This window comes from Lampetra planeri, chromosome 54 (assembly GCF_965212315.1).
Source record: "Lampetra planeri chromosome 54, kcLamPlan1.2.h2, whole genome shotgun sequence".
NCBI classification, from domain to species: Eukaryota; Metazoa; Chordata; class Hyperoartia; order Petromyzontiformes; family Petromyzontidae; genus Lampetra; species Lampetra planeri.
The window spans coordinates 5,070,683-5,086,258 of NC_136160.1; the positions used below are offsets into that span (position 1 = coordinate 5,070,683).

The following is a 15,576-nucleotide window of genomic DNA, read 5'->3' on the forward strand; positions in this document are numbered from 1 at the left end:
TTTGCACGGTCGTAAGCGCGCAAGCAAGTGAACTTAATATAAAGGATTTAAAAAGAGGCCTTCATCATCGTTAATTCTGAGGTGAGTCCCGATTTAGGCGAAATCTGATCCGCATCAGCCAGCGTGGTGAAGTATGGTAAAGTAGGTCAATGAATGATCAATTTTACGAATGAAACTCCACGGTAAGTGGAGGAGGGACCGCCGCCTTCATCCAGCAGTGGACTGAGCGTGGGGCAGGCAATGATGTTTCAACACTAAGGTGACGAATTCAATGTACAACAACAACCGCCATTCGCCACTAAGTGGCGGTGACGTCACCACGACGCTTGTGCCAGGCCAAGTGCACCTTGAGGCCACGTGAAGTGTCGAACGCCCGCTGGCAGGAGGTCACGGGGCAGACCCAGCAGGTGCCACGGGTCGACTGACTGAGATGACCGAGATGACTGGATGATGCACCACCTGTGCCCCCTACTGTGCCAACTTGCTGTGCTTTATCCACCCGGCGCTCCGCTCGTTGTTGTGAGCGTCGCTACAGCAAAGCGAGTTTGTCAATTGCCAGCACTCTCTCGAATAGTCTAGAACAATCAGGCATTTGAATGAATGTAAAAAAAATGTTCCAGTGAGATGTTAGTTTTAAAAGTGTAACTTTAATTTAAAAAATCGTGGCTTATATTAAAATGCCCGCGCCAGCACGAATATCGTATCTAGTGTTTCTCCACGCTGTAGTTTCAGTGTCGCGTAAAATGTGATATTTGTATTAATCTTAATAGACTGGGGTTCTAACTCAGATCTGTGGCCGTGTTCTCTAGATGAGACCCTCCACTAAAAACTCGCCACACAAACACAAACTCGTGCCTAAGTGCCAATAACACATGAATAGATCACGACGTTTCGTTCGCAACACACCCGGTCGCTTGTTTCAAGTTTCATTTATTCGGTGGAGCCCTGTAATTCAGTGGCCTAAAATAAAATGTTTCGCTCCGCATGATTGCTGCAAAGTATGACCTGTGTTTTGATTTAATGTGCTAATCTTAAAGGTGCATTGAAAAATTATAATACTCCGATTGATGCTCCTGCTGTTGTGGAGTGACTCATGCAGCCAGCTATGGCTGCAGGGTTTTGGTAGTACATGTTGTTTGTCGTTTATTGTGAAAATTCCGTCAGTTCCTATGATCACTGTTTCATTGCTTTATTTTGGTGATTTCGAAAAGTTTACCGGTTTGGCCATGTTTGTTTGTTGTAGTACGGAGTAAGACTGATGGCCTTAATCTAAGTTGTCTTGTGGTTGTTGTTTGACTTGCATCCCACTGGGATTTTTGCACACAGCGTTGGTGTACGGTGATTTTTTTCCTGCAATATTTTGCTGTCTTTTCTTGGATTTTCTGTTTGCACTTAGTCACATATTCACTTTAAGATGTTTTTTGTTCATGTTTTTGTTGTTTGTTGCGGTTGCACCCGATTCAAGAGCCGAATGGCTCACAGGGCTATACCTAATAAATGAACTTGAAACTTGAACTTGAGTCGGGTGCAACAAACAAAATATGAACACAGAACATCTTAAAGCGACGACGCACAACAGATACATCCTGGACAAACCAGCAAATCTTCGTCGTGATCGATTAATTTTCGACCTACGTGACTTTACCGAAAGAACCAAAGAGTTTATGGATCACTGCAGTCACGAAAGCTTCAAATCAAGATTGTCAATAACAAGTTACACTTCTACAAATCTGGTGGTAGGTCAAAGGACCCCCCCACCCACGTGTAACCTTAACAGACTGTAGGGGGCAAGTGCTGTTAGCGAGTAGCAGCACCTATGAAGGCCGGCACGGCACACGAGGGGGTGGGTGGCCAACACCACACCCGACCGCCTTTGTCTCCCCCAGTGGCGATGTTTACTACACACCGCACCAGGTACTCATTTGAGGCTGAGTCGACCTAGGGGGAGGCCCAGGCCCGGTTCAGATGAATGTTGGTCCCCGTATAGTGATAAGTCAAAACCACCACACACACACACTAAGAAAACATCTACGGGGATTATAAAACGCAACACTTTAGCACTTTTAAACTTTTATATTTTTAAAAATATTGTACAGAGGGAGGTTGTCGATCGACGTTCGATTGCTCTCGCCTCCGAGAGCAATCGAGCGTCGACATTTCGATGGAGGGGGGGGGCCTTCGTCTGTACGTTACAACACACACATTTATACAAATTCTTTTTTTTAATTAAAACTATCATGCGGGCGGGCTTTAATTTGAAATTGAACGTCAAAACAACGCCGATATAAATTTTGTTAATTTTTTAAAAGAACGAATCTGGTGGTGTGGGCGAGCGATGCGATCGACGCTCGATTTGCCGTTGGATGCTTCTAGAATGCCCGGATGTTAAGGCTGAACTTTACACGCTTATAGAACGGTTAAGGTTTTTTTTAAACATTTAAATCCTTTCTTCACTTCAAAGTGACGTTTACAATACGATCCCGTTGTTTCTCTTGTTTTTACGTAATATATTTGTTTATTTTTAACACGTTGATATTTTGTTGTTTATTTTTAATATAGCACTCGTTATTTCAGCATCACTATCATGCGATAATCCGATTTATTAATCTGACACTTTAGTGACCGATATTTGAAAATAAATCTACATATTGTAACTATCAACGGATATTGTAATTTTATACAGTTGACAAAAAATCGTTAATAAATTCGTTAACACAAACTCCGTTAACGCCAAACGTTAAACGTCTGCGACGCTTAACACGCAACATTTTACTTTTAACACCGATTTATAAAACATTTCGCTATTTATTTCTTATTCAAACGTTTTACACTAACCTCTCCTCGCTAAAACATCAACACACACTCGTTAACACCACGCACACATCACATTATTTAGTAACAACTCATGTAAATTATTCACAAACACATTGAAAATACAATACTTTTATTTTAAACCTCACTATTTTTTCAAAAAACATTTATAAATCCCCAAGCGCCTTACTCGACAACATTCATATAAAAATCTTTAAATATTTATTTTGCACCAACCAACTTGTACCCCGGGTATCCTTAACGCGGCCACACACACAATGGCGTGAGCAGCTGACAGAGCCACACGCACCAAACACCCATCCTCAGTAACAACAACAACAACCTCAACAACTACAACCACCACAACTACAACAACCACAACAACAACCCGCTCGTCACCGAACACAACAAGCGAAGGCGGCTGGCAGAAGGAGGGAGATACGGAGGAGGAGGACGAAGACACCGACGACAAAAACCCCACCAACAACAAACCCCACTCGAGTTGTGGTGGTGGTTGTTGTTGTAACAACAACCTCAACAACAACCCGCTCGTCACCGAACACAACAAGCGGAGGTGGCTGGCAGAAGGAGGGAGATACGAAGGAGGAGGACGACACCGACGACAAAAACCCCACTCGAGTTGTGGTGGTGGTTGTTGTGGTGGTGGTTCTTGTAACAACAACAACATCCCGAACACAACAAGCGGAGGCGGCTGGCAGCAGCAGAAGAAGAAGCAGGAGGGAGGAGGAAGAAGACACCGACGACAAAAACCTCAACAACAAACCCCACTCGAGTTGCGTCGTTGTGGTGGTGGTTGTTGTTGTTATTATTGTAACAACAGAGACGATGCCGCAAGGCTTCAGCTTGGACTTGGACCTCCATGGCCCCTCGTCTGTGTACCGCTGGTTCGGATCGCTGTGCCCCTCGTCGCGACTCGAGTTCGCCTGCGGCCTTCTCGACCTCTTCAACCCCCTGGAGCTTCGCTTCGTCGCCGCCTGCCTCGAGGAGTTGGCCCGCAAGGACTTCCACTCGCTGCGGGACGCCGAGGCCAGGGCCAACAACGTCGACGACGTCGTGATGATGATGATGATGGAGGAGGGTGGTGGTGGCGGGGGTGACGGTGGTGGTGACGGTGGTGATGGTGGTGACGGTTATGAAGACGATGGCGGTGGTGGTGGTGATGATGGAGGAGGAGGACGACATCGCGTTGGAAGTGCAGGAGGAGCGGGGCACGGACACATTGGTGTTGTGCTCGGTGGTCGTGGTGGTGGTGGAGGTGGTAGTAGTGGTGGTGGTGGTGGAGTCATTGGAGGTATCGAACGCGATGCTGCTGCCGACACAACATCGACCGCCGCTGTTGGCCACGAAATCTCCGCGGGGTCTTTGGCCGCCCCCGGTGGTGTTCACGGAGGAGGAGGCCGAGGAGGAGGCCACCATCACAGGGGCCTACCCCTGACCGCCTCGGCCCGCAGCCGGCTTGTGGTGTCCGCCGCGCTCCTCCGCTCCGACAACCGCGAGGCCGCCTCGGCCCTCTACGCCGCCCTCGGAGGAGCGGCGCTGGCGGAGGACACCGACGGGGACGAAGACTGCGACGAGACGGTCACCCTGCTCCTCACCATGGCCGCCAACCACCCGGCCTTCTCGTTCCAGCAGAAGCGGACGCTGAGGAGGAGGCTCGCGGCCCTCCAGAGAGGGGCCCGAGCAGCGGCCGAGCAGCTGGAGCAGCAGCAGCAGCAGGCGGCCGCCTCGGGCGAGGAGAGCGACGCAAACCAGCAGCAGCAGCGTGGCAAGGTGGTGATGATGATGCTTTGGTGGTCGTGGTTGTGGTGTCAATGTGGTGGTGGTGGTGCCAAGGCGGTGGTGGTCGTGGTTGTGCTGTCAATGTGGTGGTGGTGGTTGTGGTGTCAAGGCGGTGGTGATGAGGCTTTGGTGGTTGTGGTGGTGATGAGGCTTAGGTGGTCGTGGTTGTGGTGTCAAGGTGGTGTTGATGATGATTTGGTGGCTGTGATGATGGTGGTCGTGGTTGTGGTGTCAAGGTGGTGGTGGTGATGTTTGGTGGTCGTGGTTGTGGTGGAGATTTGTGTTGACAAGGTGGTGGTGATGCTGGTGATCGTGGTGATCGTGGTCAAGTTTGGGGTACCAAGCTGGTGATGCTTGGTGGTCGTGGTTGTGGTGCCAGGGTAGTGATGCTTGTGATTGTGGTTGAGGTTGTGGTCCCTTTGGCTCACAACCAAAAGATAGGAGTTGTATAGTTGTGTTGTTATTGGGTTGTTGTACGTGTTGGGCGAGATGTCTCTCGTCAACCACTGGCGCAGATTTCTGTGTTTTCCATCCCCTGTTCATGGTCACCTGGTTTTGGTAATGCAACTACCACTATTTTCGTTGGATTCCATGCCCAACGTTATCACTGACAGATTAGGAATACCAAATGTCACCAACTCTTGCTTTAATTGACTTCCTTGCCATCTTCATGACCACTTATTTGATTGTGGACATGACACTTACAACACCACCACTACCACCACTATCATTCGCTTCTAGAACAATCTGCATCATTGACAGCTCAGTGATATTCAATATTTTTCATCACCAACACCACCAACACTTCCATCGATTGGCTTCCATGCCGTCTTCACAACTACTTGATTTGGGATATTGAATTTCACTACCAACTCCTGCACCACCGGCTTCATATTCCAGAATCAGAATATTTTTTTTTTATACTGGAGGAATCCGATGAGCTATGAAGCTCTTTTTCACAGATGTTCAGTAGGGGCACGGCAGAAAGTTTCAACAACAAGCAATGCAAAAATACAATGATGGTAATGACCAAGCTGATAATGGCGGTGGTGATGATGGAGATAAGTGTAGAGGTGATTTGAGTCTCGAGTTTGTGGCGTTTATGGTATTATTGGGGGAAATTAAGAGAACTTTGAATGTTTCGATTTAAAGCTTTCGTGACTGCAGGGATTCATCTTCTTGGTTCGTTCGGTAAAGTCACGTAGAAGGGAAGTAGTAAAATAATAAAAATAAAACATAATAAAATAATTCTCACGACGTTTCGGCCACAACGCAAGCAGCCGTCCTCAGGTGGAGAACAGGTCTGTCGGGGGGACAGCGTCTGAATGAAACACCACCACGCTTGGAGCGTATATTTAAGCTGGGTTGGAAGGGGGGAAGGGCGCCTTGACAAAATAATTTGCATGTGTTGATTATTCTAGTTAATGTGACCACTGCCTCCTTTTCGTACAAGCCCCGAGTTAACTTTTGTTTTGTGGAAGGGCGCTCTTTCTCCTCTGCTTACCCCCCCCCCCCATCGTATGGATCTCTATTACTCCTCAGCCACGTGTGCTGTCAACTCCTCGCCTCGGGTCAAGTCCAGCCTCAGCACCTTTTCTGCCGTGCCTGTGACTCACTTGGCAAAAAAAAAAACTTCCCAATGTTTCTGTACAGTGTCCTTGAGATGTTGGGTCACATTGAGCCACGATTTTGAATCCAAAATGTATTGTTCGTGTAAGTGGGCATTGCGTAAAAAGCCAGGCAGTCCTTTGATTAATTACGACACTGGACTGACGCCGGTTACTTGGAAAGGGGATGTGAGTCGTTGATATCTGGGTTTTCATTTGTGGTGGCGTGAACCAGTGGGTTGCGTGTCCCTTACTCAACTCGCAGTTTTGAATCGAGTACATTACTGTATTATCTAATAAATACCATCCGCGTCGGCAGCTTCGCCACCAGAGCCAATTGAAAAAGAAAGAAAAACTTTGATGATATCTGAAAGACAAAAATAACTCGGTAACCAGGCGTGACCCGTTTAAGATTAGATTTTTGCCAGCGATCAGAGAAGAACTACATTGGAACGGACAGTTTTGATATCTATATTTTTTGCCGATGAGAGCGATAATTCCGGAAGATGCTTTTTTTAGTTCCGCTTTTAGCTCCAGAACCAAAAGTCGTGGGAGGATGAGGAATGCACTAAAACTTAATCACAAAAACAACCTTTTTTTCAAAATGCAAATCTTTGTTATGAGAGAGCATGACCTGACCTCTGTAGAGCAGGCAAAAAAACCACGTTGACGGAAATGATTAGTCAATTATAATTCCGCACCAGAAATACATTTTGAGGGATGGCTGAATTTCAGTATTTTTCTAAATCAACACATTACAATTTATTAATTTATTTGAAGGATATTTGTTATGATTGTTATCATCGTACTATTTTAGATGTGTTTAAGGATATTTATTTCCGCATGTCATTAGGAAACCGAAAGTAGTGCAAGAATAAGAAATGTACTTTAAAATTATCACGAAATATTCCTTTCCAAGATGAAAATCTGCGTGTGTTTTTGAAAGGGCATGACCCCACCTGAGGGCAAACTCAAAGTGAGATAGGATGGAGTGATTGGTTTATTGTGATTCTGCACCAGAACTTAATATCGAGGGATGGTTTATTTACATTTTTTTATCATAATACAGTGTCATCATATTTCTCTTTAACTAGTTGTAGTTTTATAAATATATTTCACGTTGTTTTCATCGTCATCGCACTACATGAGGTATATTGAAAAATGCCTGTCCGCTGTTCTGCTTTTAATTGCAGAACTGAAAGTAGCGCGGAATGAGCCCCCTATGTACGAACGAGGTCATTAGACGGCACGGAGGGCACCGCGTAAGCGAGCGATCTTACTTGGGGAAGGAATATCTTGAAGAGAGGGCCCTTGCCTATAACAACTGGCAGTTCAAGGGCATTGATTCACAAGCAGGCAGGCCTCCTGACGCTGCTGATGAGACGCTGTATGTCAAAAGCTGGTCCCAACTTCAGCTTCCACTGACTCAACATTGCTGAAATGATGCACTCCCAGAAGGCCGTTGACCCGATGAGTTGTGTAAAATATAATCTTTATTTTTCAGCGGACAGACAGATGTGTGCAGGAGATGTATTGTCTGCTTATCTATACTGTTCAAACGTGGATTTTTGGCGATTACGCTGCTGTCCACTCTACTGTTGTGAAGGGTTGGGGCTTTGAATGCTTGGATTGAACCTTGGTCCCAGCATCTGATGACTTTGGTATTCAAGTTACAGGCTAATAGTACTTTATAGATCTAGGCAATTGTGCTTTATTATGTGTCTCGGACGTGCTTTTGGGTTACACCGCCTTGTGTTGCTCGGCACGACGTCCGACGTTTCCCTCCCAAGTGCCGGGAGCGTGAATTCATTTCCAGAAGAAGCTTCCGGCACGTGGAGCGAGAACGTCTTGACGTTGTGCTGGAGGACGACGCACGGCACGATCTGACAAAAAAACCAACACGGGGGCCAGAGGTCGCAAACGGGTTTTGATTCCTTACCCGTACCCGGCCGCACCAGGGTCGCAAATGGGTACCCGTACCCGGCCGGGTACGGGTAGCCGTTCCCTACCCGTACCCTACCCGAAATGAGTGACAAACGGCTACTCACCAGTGACTCACGGCCTACCCGTACCCGTACCCGGCCGCACCAGGGTCGCAAACGGCTACCCATACCCGTCCGGGTACGGGTAGCCGGGTATCGGGTAGGGTACGGGTATTAGGTACCCGGTTGCAACCTCTGACGGGGGCTCATCTTGCGTGGCCGTCGAAAAGAACGTTTAATGCCGTACAACGTGAAAGGCATCAATGAGTCATTGTGCTCGAGCAAATTAACGTGATCGCTTGGATTGGGTCTTCCAGACCGAACTGCTGGAACAGTGTATATTTAGAATATTCCAGAAGTGCATCTGACCGAGAGTTCAAAATCTGTAGCAGATGCCAGCAGCGAGGGGAGTTGAACTGTGGATTTGGTGTTAAATGGTTGAGTGGCAGCTACTCTGCTGAGACGCAGCGGAGTAGCTGGCTGGAGAGCACGCCAAGCCAAGGCATACAGCTTAACGTCGGTAATCTAATAAGATATCAGCGTGGGGACGCGGAGGAACGGATATTGAGGCATTCCTTTGCTTGGCGTACAGTTATTTGATTTTACTTCCCTTCTGGGTTCTGCACTCGGTCAGAATCGGAATATTTATTTTATACTGGAGGAATCCGAGGAGCTGTGAAGCTCTTTTTCACAGGTGTCCAGTCGGGGCGCGTGGGTTAGAACCCTCACGACAACAAATAGTACTTAAACACAGGATGGGAGTGCATAGTATAGGAAAGGTAAACAGATGAATTAAACAAATATATACAAATAAAACTACAAATATTTTTTTTATCCAACCAGGTAAAGCCCACTGAGCTGTTAGTTTGTTTTTCAGAAGCGCACCCGGCCACAAATGACAGCTCACCGAAGCTGCCCATCGTGTGGAAGTTTACAGCAGCAAAATTATGTAAATAATATAGACGCGCATGTTCATATTACACTTCTTACCCCGCGTTTAAAAGCACCCGAAATTAAACGGACTGAATTGGCACGCGGACCTCGATCTGACCGCTGTACAGAACGAGACCCCTTGGTTGATAATTGACATTGACATGCAATCATGCTTGTGTTGCAGTCAAAACGTCGTGAGAATTTTATTGTTTAAAATTTTTATTCTTTTATTATTTCCCTTCTACGTGACTTTACCGAAAGAACCAAGAATATATATTGCCGTACCCGTCAAAATCGCCCAGGAACGTGAGACCGATCTTGCCAGGTCTCGGAAGCTAAGCCGGCGGGTGGGGGGGGGGTGGTTTATCCCCGTAGAGGGTTATCTTGGATGAGCGATCGGCACGTATATAACAGGTGTTATAGGCTGCTGGGGGCGGGTGGTGGGGTTCTATTTTGTGGGCTTCAGAGGGCAATGCAGGAAAGCTTTGCCGCATCGATATACTTCCACCGTCTATGCTGCCCGCCTTCACGAGAGAGCGTGTGCCGATTTCAAATAATTGTTTCAGAAGCGTCCAGTGTAATGTAGGATCTAAGTAAAGTGAATAATATAGCATCGAAGTAAAATTAATAATGCAGCACCTACATCAAATGAATGTATACAGACAGCCGAGTTAGAAAAGCAGAGTGGGCCCCTTGAACGATGTGATAGGTCCTAAAAGGGCCAAGTTGTATAAACCGAGAGTCATTTTCAAGATCTGTTGTTTAAATGGCCATGCAACTTCCTGTCAACTTTGAAATGGCATCCCCGTAGTGATATCTTTAAAAAGTTAACTACACTGTTTGAAAAGCGCACGCAGCTATTAGCTCCTTTTGAAAGGCACCCTGGCCACACATGATGGCTAATCGAAGTGAGGGAGATAAACAGCTCGCTACGGCGCCAGTTGACTCTTCTCAAATTGATCACTTCAGCGATTCGTTAATCCACCGCTCGGTGAAGGTCTCCCCACGGTTGCGACAGTCGCAGACTTGGTGAAGGTTGGGGTTTGCCAGAACTGGTTTAGCCATCGCTCGCCACTCATGTGAGTCCAGGCTAGGAATCGAAATAACGCCACCAGGTTCATTGCAAAATGCTGCGTGAATCACTTGTGTCGCCGCTACCGAACGCTTCACACTGTACAGTTACAAAAAGAATACTTGAGTTCACATACAGTCATGAATGGAGGTGACCAATGATCTCAAGAGAGGATCACAGACATTGGGCAATTGTTGGTACTAGTTCTGGCTCCTTGTGGTTTCCCCGCACCTCTGCATCATTCTCTCTCTGACAGTGAACGGAAATTGTGTGCATTACAAACTAAACAATTATTATTTAAAAACTATTTCAACTCACGTGATATGCTCCTTAATTTTCACATGAATAAACTTTAACTTTAGGTGCTGTGGAACATCAGTAATCTTCAATGACCTCTGAAGTGTAGTTTGAATTTCTCGTGTATATATTATTACATCTATTATTAAATAATCACGTCATACCTGCTATTAAATGGGTATCGGAGACGTGGCAACTGACAGAAGAAGATGGAAGAAAAGCTTTAACATTGGGCATTGAATAATGGAACACGTGGATTAGAGATGACACAATGTAGCTGTTTAAAACCGCAGCTCTTTAAGTCGACATGTTTTAATAAGCAGCAATGCATATAAAAAAAGCCACACCATTGGAGCTCGATGTCTTCTCGATGACCGCTGATTAAAGACGTAACTTTGACTGCCGTGAAAAGTTAAAAGTGGGCCTGCTGAGGACACGTCGCTTGGTTAGGGGGTGCCGGGCGGGCGGGCGCTCGCGAACAACAACAAAGTGGCATCCTCAATGGAGAGGGGGGGGAAGCTTCCGGGCGTTTAGCGTGCCCACCGAGGAGATGGAGCAGCCGAGATCTCATCGTGCGTAGGTTTTACTTTAATTTGGTGCAATTGTGAACAATAGCCATGTCAGACATGCGTACATCTAATCGGCCATAATCGTTGGTTCGCTGCAGCTCAAAGCCTTGTGCTTAGCGGGTCGTCGCACAGCTAAATAACGGGTCGTCGCGCGTGAAGCCGTTCGCGCCGGCGTCGTCCGGGATCGTCCTCGCGCGCGCCGAGCGGTTTTGGCCGTAGACTCGAGTGGAGCCGTCTTGGGTCGTCGGCGCCCCCCACCCCGCCGCCGTCGGCGAACCGATTCCGTCGGCGATCGTCGGAACAAGAATGAGAGACGCAACGATGGAAAGCGCCGCGCGCCAGCGGGGAGAGCAGCGGAAGCCCGCGTCCGTGGTTGTGACAAAGGGGATGGTGGCTCTTCGACGGCCCGGCGTGTCGCTTCAACCGCAATTTGTCGTTGGAAATGTACGATTAGGGAGCGCCTTATAAGGAGGTGTGTGTGTGTTGTGCGCAAGTCCTCCATTCCCTCGAGGTGTGTGTGTGTGGGCAGCCCGGCCTGCATACCGTCACATAAAGCGGCCTTTAGAAACGTAGCAGGCCTTTTTATTATTATTTAACTTTTGGTTTGTTAATTTAAAGCGAAGCATGAGTCTTGGAACATTTTTGTGCTCCCCCCGACGTTTTTTGTGTGTGTGTGTAACAGCAACGTTGCCGCTGTTTTCAGTGGGCGTGTTTCAGTACGTGAAATTGTAGTTGTTTAAAAGAATACACCCAGCAGAATTGAGTGTCTTGCCGGTGACTGCTGTTTCATGATAAACAGTGATCTAAAAGAAACGGGTTTAAAAAAAAAAATGGTATTTCCCGTTGAGTTATTGACTTGAGCTGTTGCTGGAGGTTCCACATTCCTATGACAGAGACAAGTCACAAGACAAACACGTTTTTTGTCAATCCGATACAAGATGAGGGCCTCCCAGGTCCCATGTTGTTGGGGTACTCGCACATATTCCACAACATCTGTCCGTCGTGGGAGAGTAGGCCAAAGGTAACGCTCTACAACGCGAGCTCTCTGCAGCTTCCTCCAGTGGAAGTCATTGCACCAGCAGTTGCCCCCCGTACACAAGAAATTGCACGGCTGCACCTTCACATTTATTGCCGTGTCCCGTCAGCGGGGCTGTCAATGGCTGCTCGTTGTTAGTTGCCGGTTGGTGGTTGTCATTTGTCGGTTGCTTGTTGCCTGTTGTCGGCTGTCGGTTGCTCTTCGTCGCGGCGTGGACCTGACGGTTCCCCGTCCGGCCCCGTTTCTCCCCCACCCCCCCCACCCCCCCCGCACCACCCGTCCAGACGACGCCAAAACGGAAAGTGCCAGGTCCCGAGGGCGAGAGCCTGAGTGACGACACCGCGTCCACCTTCTCCAGCCAGGATTCGCCATCGTACGGCGGCGGCAGCGGCAGCGGCGGCGGCGGCGGAAGCGGCAGCAGCAACGTGACGACGTCGTCGCCCCCCTACCCCGGTACGTCGCGCCAATCGGGGTCGCCGTGCGCCGGACGGGAAGCGGCACAAAAGCGCGTACACCGAGGATTGCCTGTGGTTTTTTTTTGGGGCGGGGCGGGGTGTGTTAGCGGGATCTTTATCTTTGTTTTTTTTTAAGTGTGGGTATTCCCACCTGTTACAAATTCGTCGGGGGATAGCGTGGACAAGTAGGCCAAATACCCTCTGGACCGGGCTCTCTGTAGCGGAGGCTCTTTCGCCAGCAGTTATGTGAGCAAGCGGTTTCAGGGCTGCACCTTTACCCTCTGGCCCTCCTTGTTGCAGAAGAGCTGCTTAGCTCAGTGGGCCTCACCAGTTGAGTCTGAAAATCGTTGTATTATTTTGTTGTTGTATTGTTTGTTGTTGCGACTTGTTGACCCGCCCATACTGCACATCTGTGAAGTAGAGCTTCATAAGCTCATCGGATTCCTCCTGCAGTCTAAATAAAGATTCCGATTCGGTGTGCATGACCCGCTTGGGATTGGACGTATGGCTACTCAGACAGCATCGAAGTCATGGAAGTTCAGAAGTTTATTTCCCCGAGTGAAGCCCAATTGGGCTGTGCGGCCCATCTTCGAGGGCGACTCGGATTTTGTGGTTCATCATTTTTTTTCGCGCTTCGTTCTCTCTCCTTCGCCCGGCACAGCCGATTTTAACAGAGTTGTCACGTGACCAACAAGCGGGGCAATTTATCACGGTTTGGGATTTTATTTTTTCTGCGGGGGGCTCTCATGTGAATTGCAGCGGACCTGCCGCTTAAAAACATTTGGAAACGGTAAAAGACACGGCGTGAGGTCATTTCTGTTCAGCTTTTCCGTTTGCCAGCTTCGCGACCTGCGCTGTGATTCCATTACCGCGGAATTGACCGTCTGTAACAATGGGCATTGACAAAGGACGTAGAACAACAGCTGAAGAGTCAGGGCGGTTGATTTCTTGAAATTGCACTGAGATACTGGGAGAGTATACTCTTCGTTTTTTCGGTAAAGTCACGTAGGTAAAAAATGAAATTAAAATTAATAAAAAAAAAAGAATACATTTTTATTTTTTATTTTAATTTAATTTTTTACCTACGTGACTTTACCGAAAAAACTTAGAGTATGAATCCTTGCAGTCACGAACGCTTCAAATCTAGAAATACTGGGAGAGGAACACATCGATCGGAGACCAGACGAACGTTCGAGACGTCGTGTTGACTGTCAAAGAAAACTAAGTGGGCTCGGGGCAGGGGACGCATCGTTGTTAGGAGGGACGATGCCCAACGGTTGATGGCTTAGGATTGAGTCGCAGCCAAGGGAGGTAAATATCCGCCCGAGATAACGACCATCGTGTGAAGGTGGAGGGGGACACGGTGGGACGGTGTGCAAGAGTGAGGTGGGTCGTGACATCGCAGGGCTGTTGGGGATGGCGACGGCATGGGAAGGTTGTAATACAGCAGTGGATAGATCATGGCTCGTGATAATATGTAAATGTACCGTTTATATGCACGTTTGTGTTTATGTATGTGTTTAGTTGGCACAGTAGGGCTTACAGCTGGTGCATCTACCTGTCATCTCAGTGAGCCAACCCATGGCACCTGGGTTTGTCCCGTGGCCGCTTATTAGCGAGCCTTTGACACTTCACGTGGCCTCAAAGTGCACCTGGCCTGGCACAGGCGCCGTGGTGACCTCACCGTCACTTAGTGGCGAATGGCGGGCATTGGTATATGTGTTTACATGTATTTGTGGTATGTATATGTGTATGCTACTCTTTCTGATTCTCTGTTAATTCCCAGCATTTACCTTTACACATGTGTGTGCCCATGTCAATTTGTCCTGTATATTTGTGTATGCGTTTGTTTATACGTGAATATGATTTCTGTGTGTAAATTTCTGCGAGATGGTACAAAAATGTCAGTTCGTGCTTGGGAATTTAATGGGATTGTGGCGTCTCATTACCGTGACGGATGGCGACGACATGCCGCGAGGCCTTCATCCGTCAGTGATAACGATGACATCGGCGATGATGAAATGCTTCCACATTAACTAAAACCACGAAACGCACAAAAACAACAACAGAAGCCATGGCTGCCCCAAATGATTCCGAGTCGTGTGACGGAAGAGAGCGTTTGAATGGATTGCGTCGGTTTTTCGCGCTTGTGCTGTCTGGCTCTCGGACCTATGCTCAGGATGTTGTTCGGCACGCCGTCCGGCGGTCGTTTAGGCTGCTGCGGTGGTGCTGAGATGTCAACTACCTCGCCTGGTATGCAGGAGGTCGTGGGTTAGGATCCCAACCCAGACACCCGTTGTATATTTGGAGTTTGTACGTTCTCGCGATTTTTCTCCGGGTCCTCTGGTTTTTCCCTCTACACTTAGAAACACGCGTTTAGAGTATTTTAATGTTCTTGGTTCTTTCGGTAAAGTCACGTAGAATGGAAATAATAAAATAATAAAAATTAAACATAATAAAATAACAACGCAAACAGCCGTCCTCAGGTGAAGAACAGGTCTGTCGATAAGACAGTCTTAGGACGGCTGTTTGCGTTGTGGCCGAAACGTCGTGAGAATTATTTTTATTATGTTTTATTTTTATTATTTTATTATTTCCATTCTACGTGACTTTACCGAAAGAACCAAGAAGATGAATCCCTGCAGTCACGATAGCTTCAAATGGAGTATTTTAATGCTATAGGTTTCCGCAAAGTAAGCCACTCCGTTGAGCTATCGTTTGTGGCCAGGTTGCTTCTGAAAAAGAGTGATGTAGCTCAGTGGTCCTTAGTTTAGAAGAACTTCCCAGAGGTCCCTTGTGCTTGGGAGTTAGACGTCTGGACGTACAGGGACTCCTCTTACTTACGAACATTTGACTTACGAACTTTCAGAGATACGAACAAACTTGTCCGCATGTCCAGTTGCCTGCTTAGACCAAGAGTCAAGAGTCGTAAGTTCAACCGCCACGTAATAGTTGGCGGTGGTGGCATCTACATCGGCAGCACATGAAGAACCAGTGGCATTTACATCTGCAGG

The 15,576-nt window shown here is 47.5% G+C and overlaps 1 protein-coding gene across 1 annotated transcript in view; it reads left to right on the top strand.

Moving 5' to 3' along the window:
* The first annotated feature begins 2,354 nt into the window (after nucleotides 1-2,354).
* Nucleotides 2,355-15,576, top strand: part of LOC144735276 (uncharacterized) — a 53,105-nt gene continuing 39,883 nt past the window's right edge. The window contains exons 1-2 of the mRNA XM_078617789.1: nucleotides 2,355-4,602; nucleotides 12,392-12,560. Of these exons, the coding sequence (XP_078473915.1) occupies nucleotides 3,658-4,602; nucleotides 12,392-12,560 (1,114 nt within the window). The 5' untranslated portion in view covers nucleotides 2,355-3,657. The remainder of the gene's footprint in view (nucleotides 4,603-12,391; nucleotides 12,561-15,576) is intronic.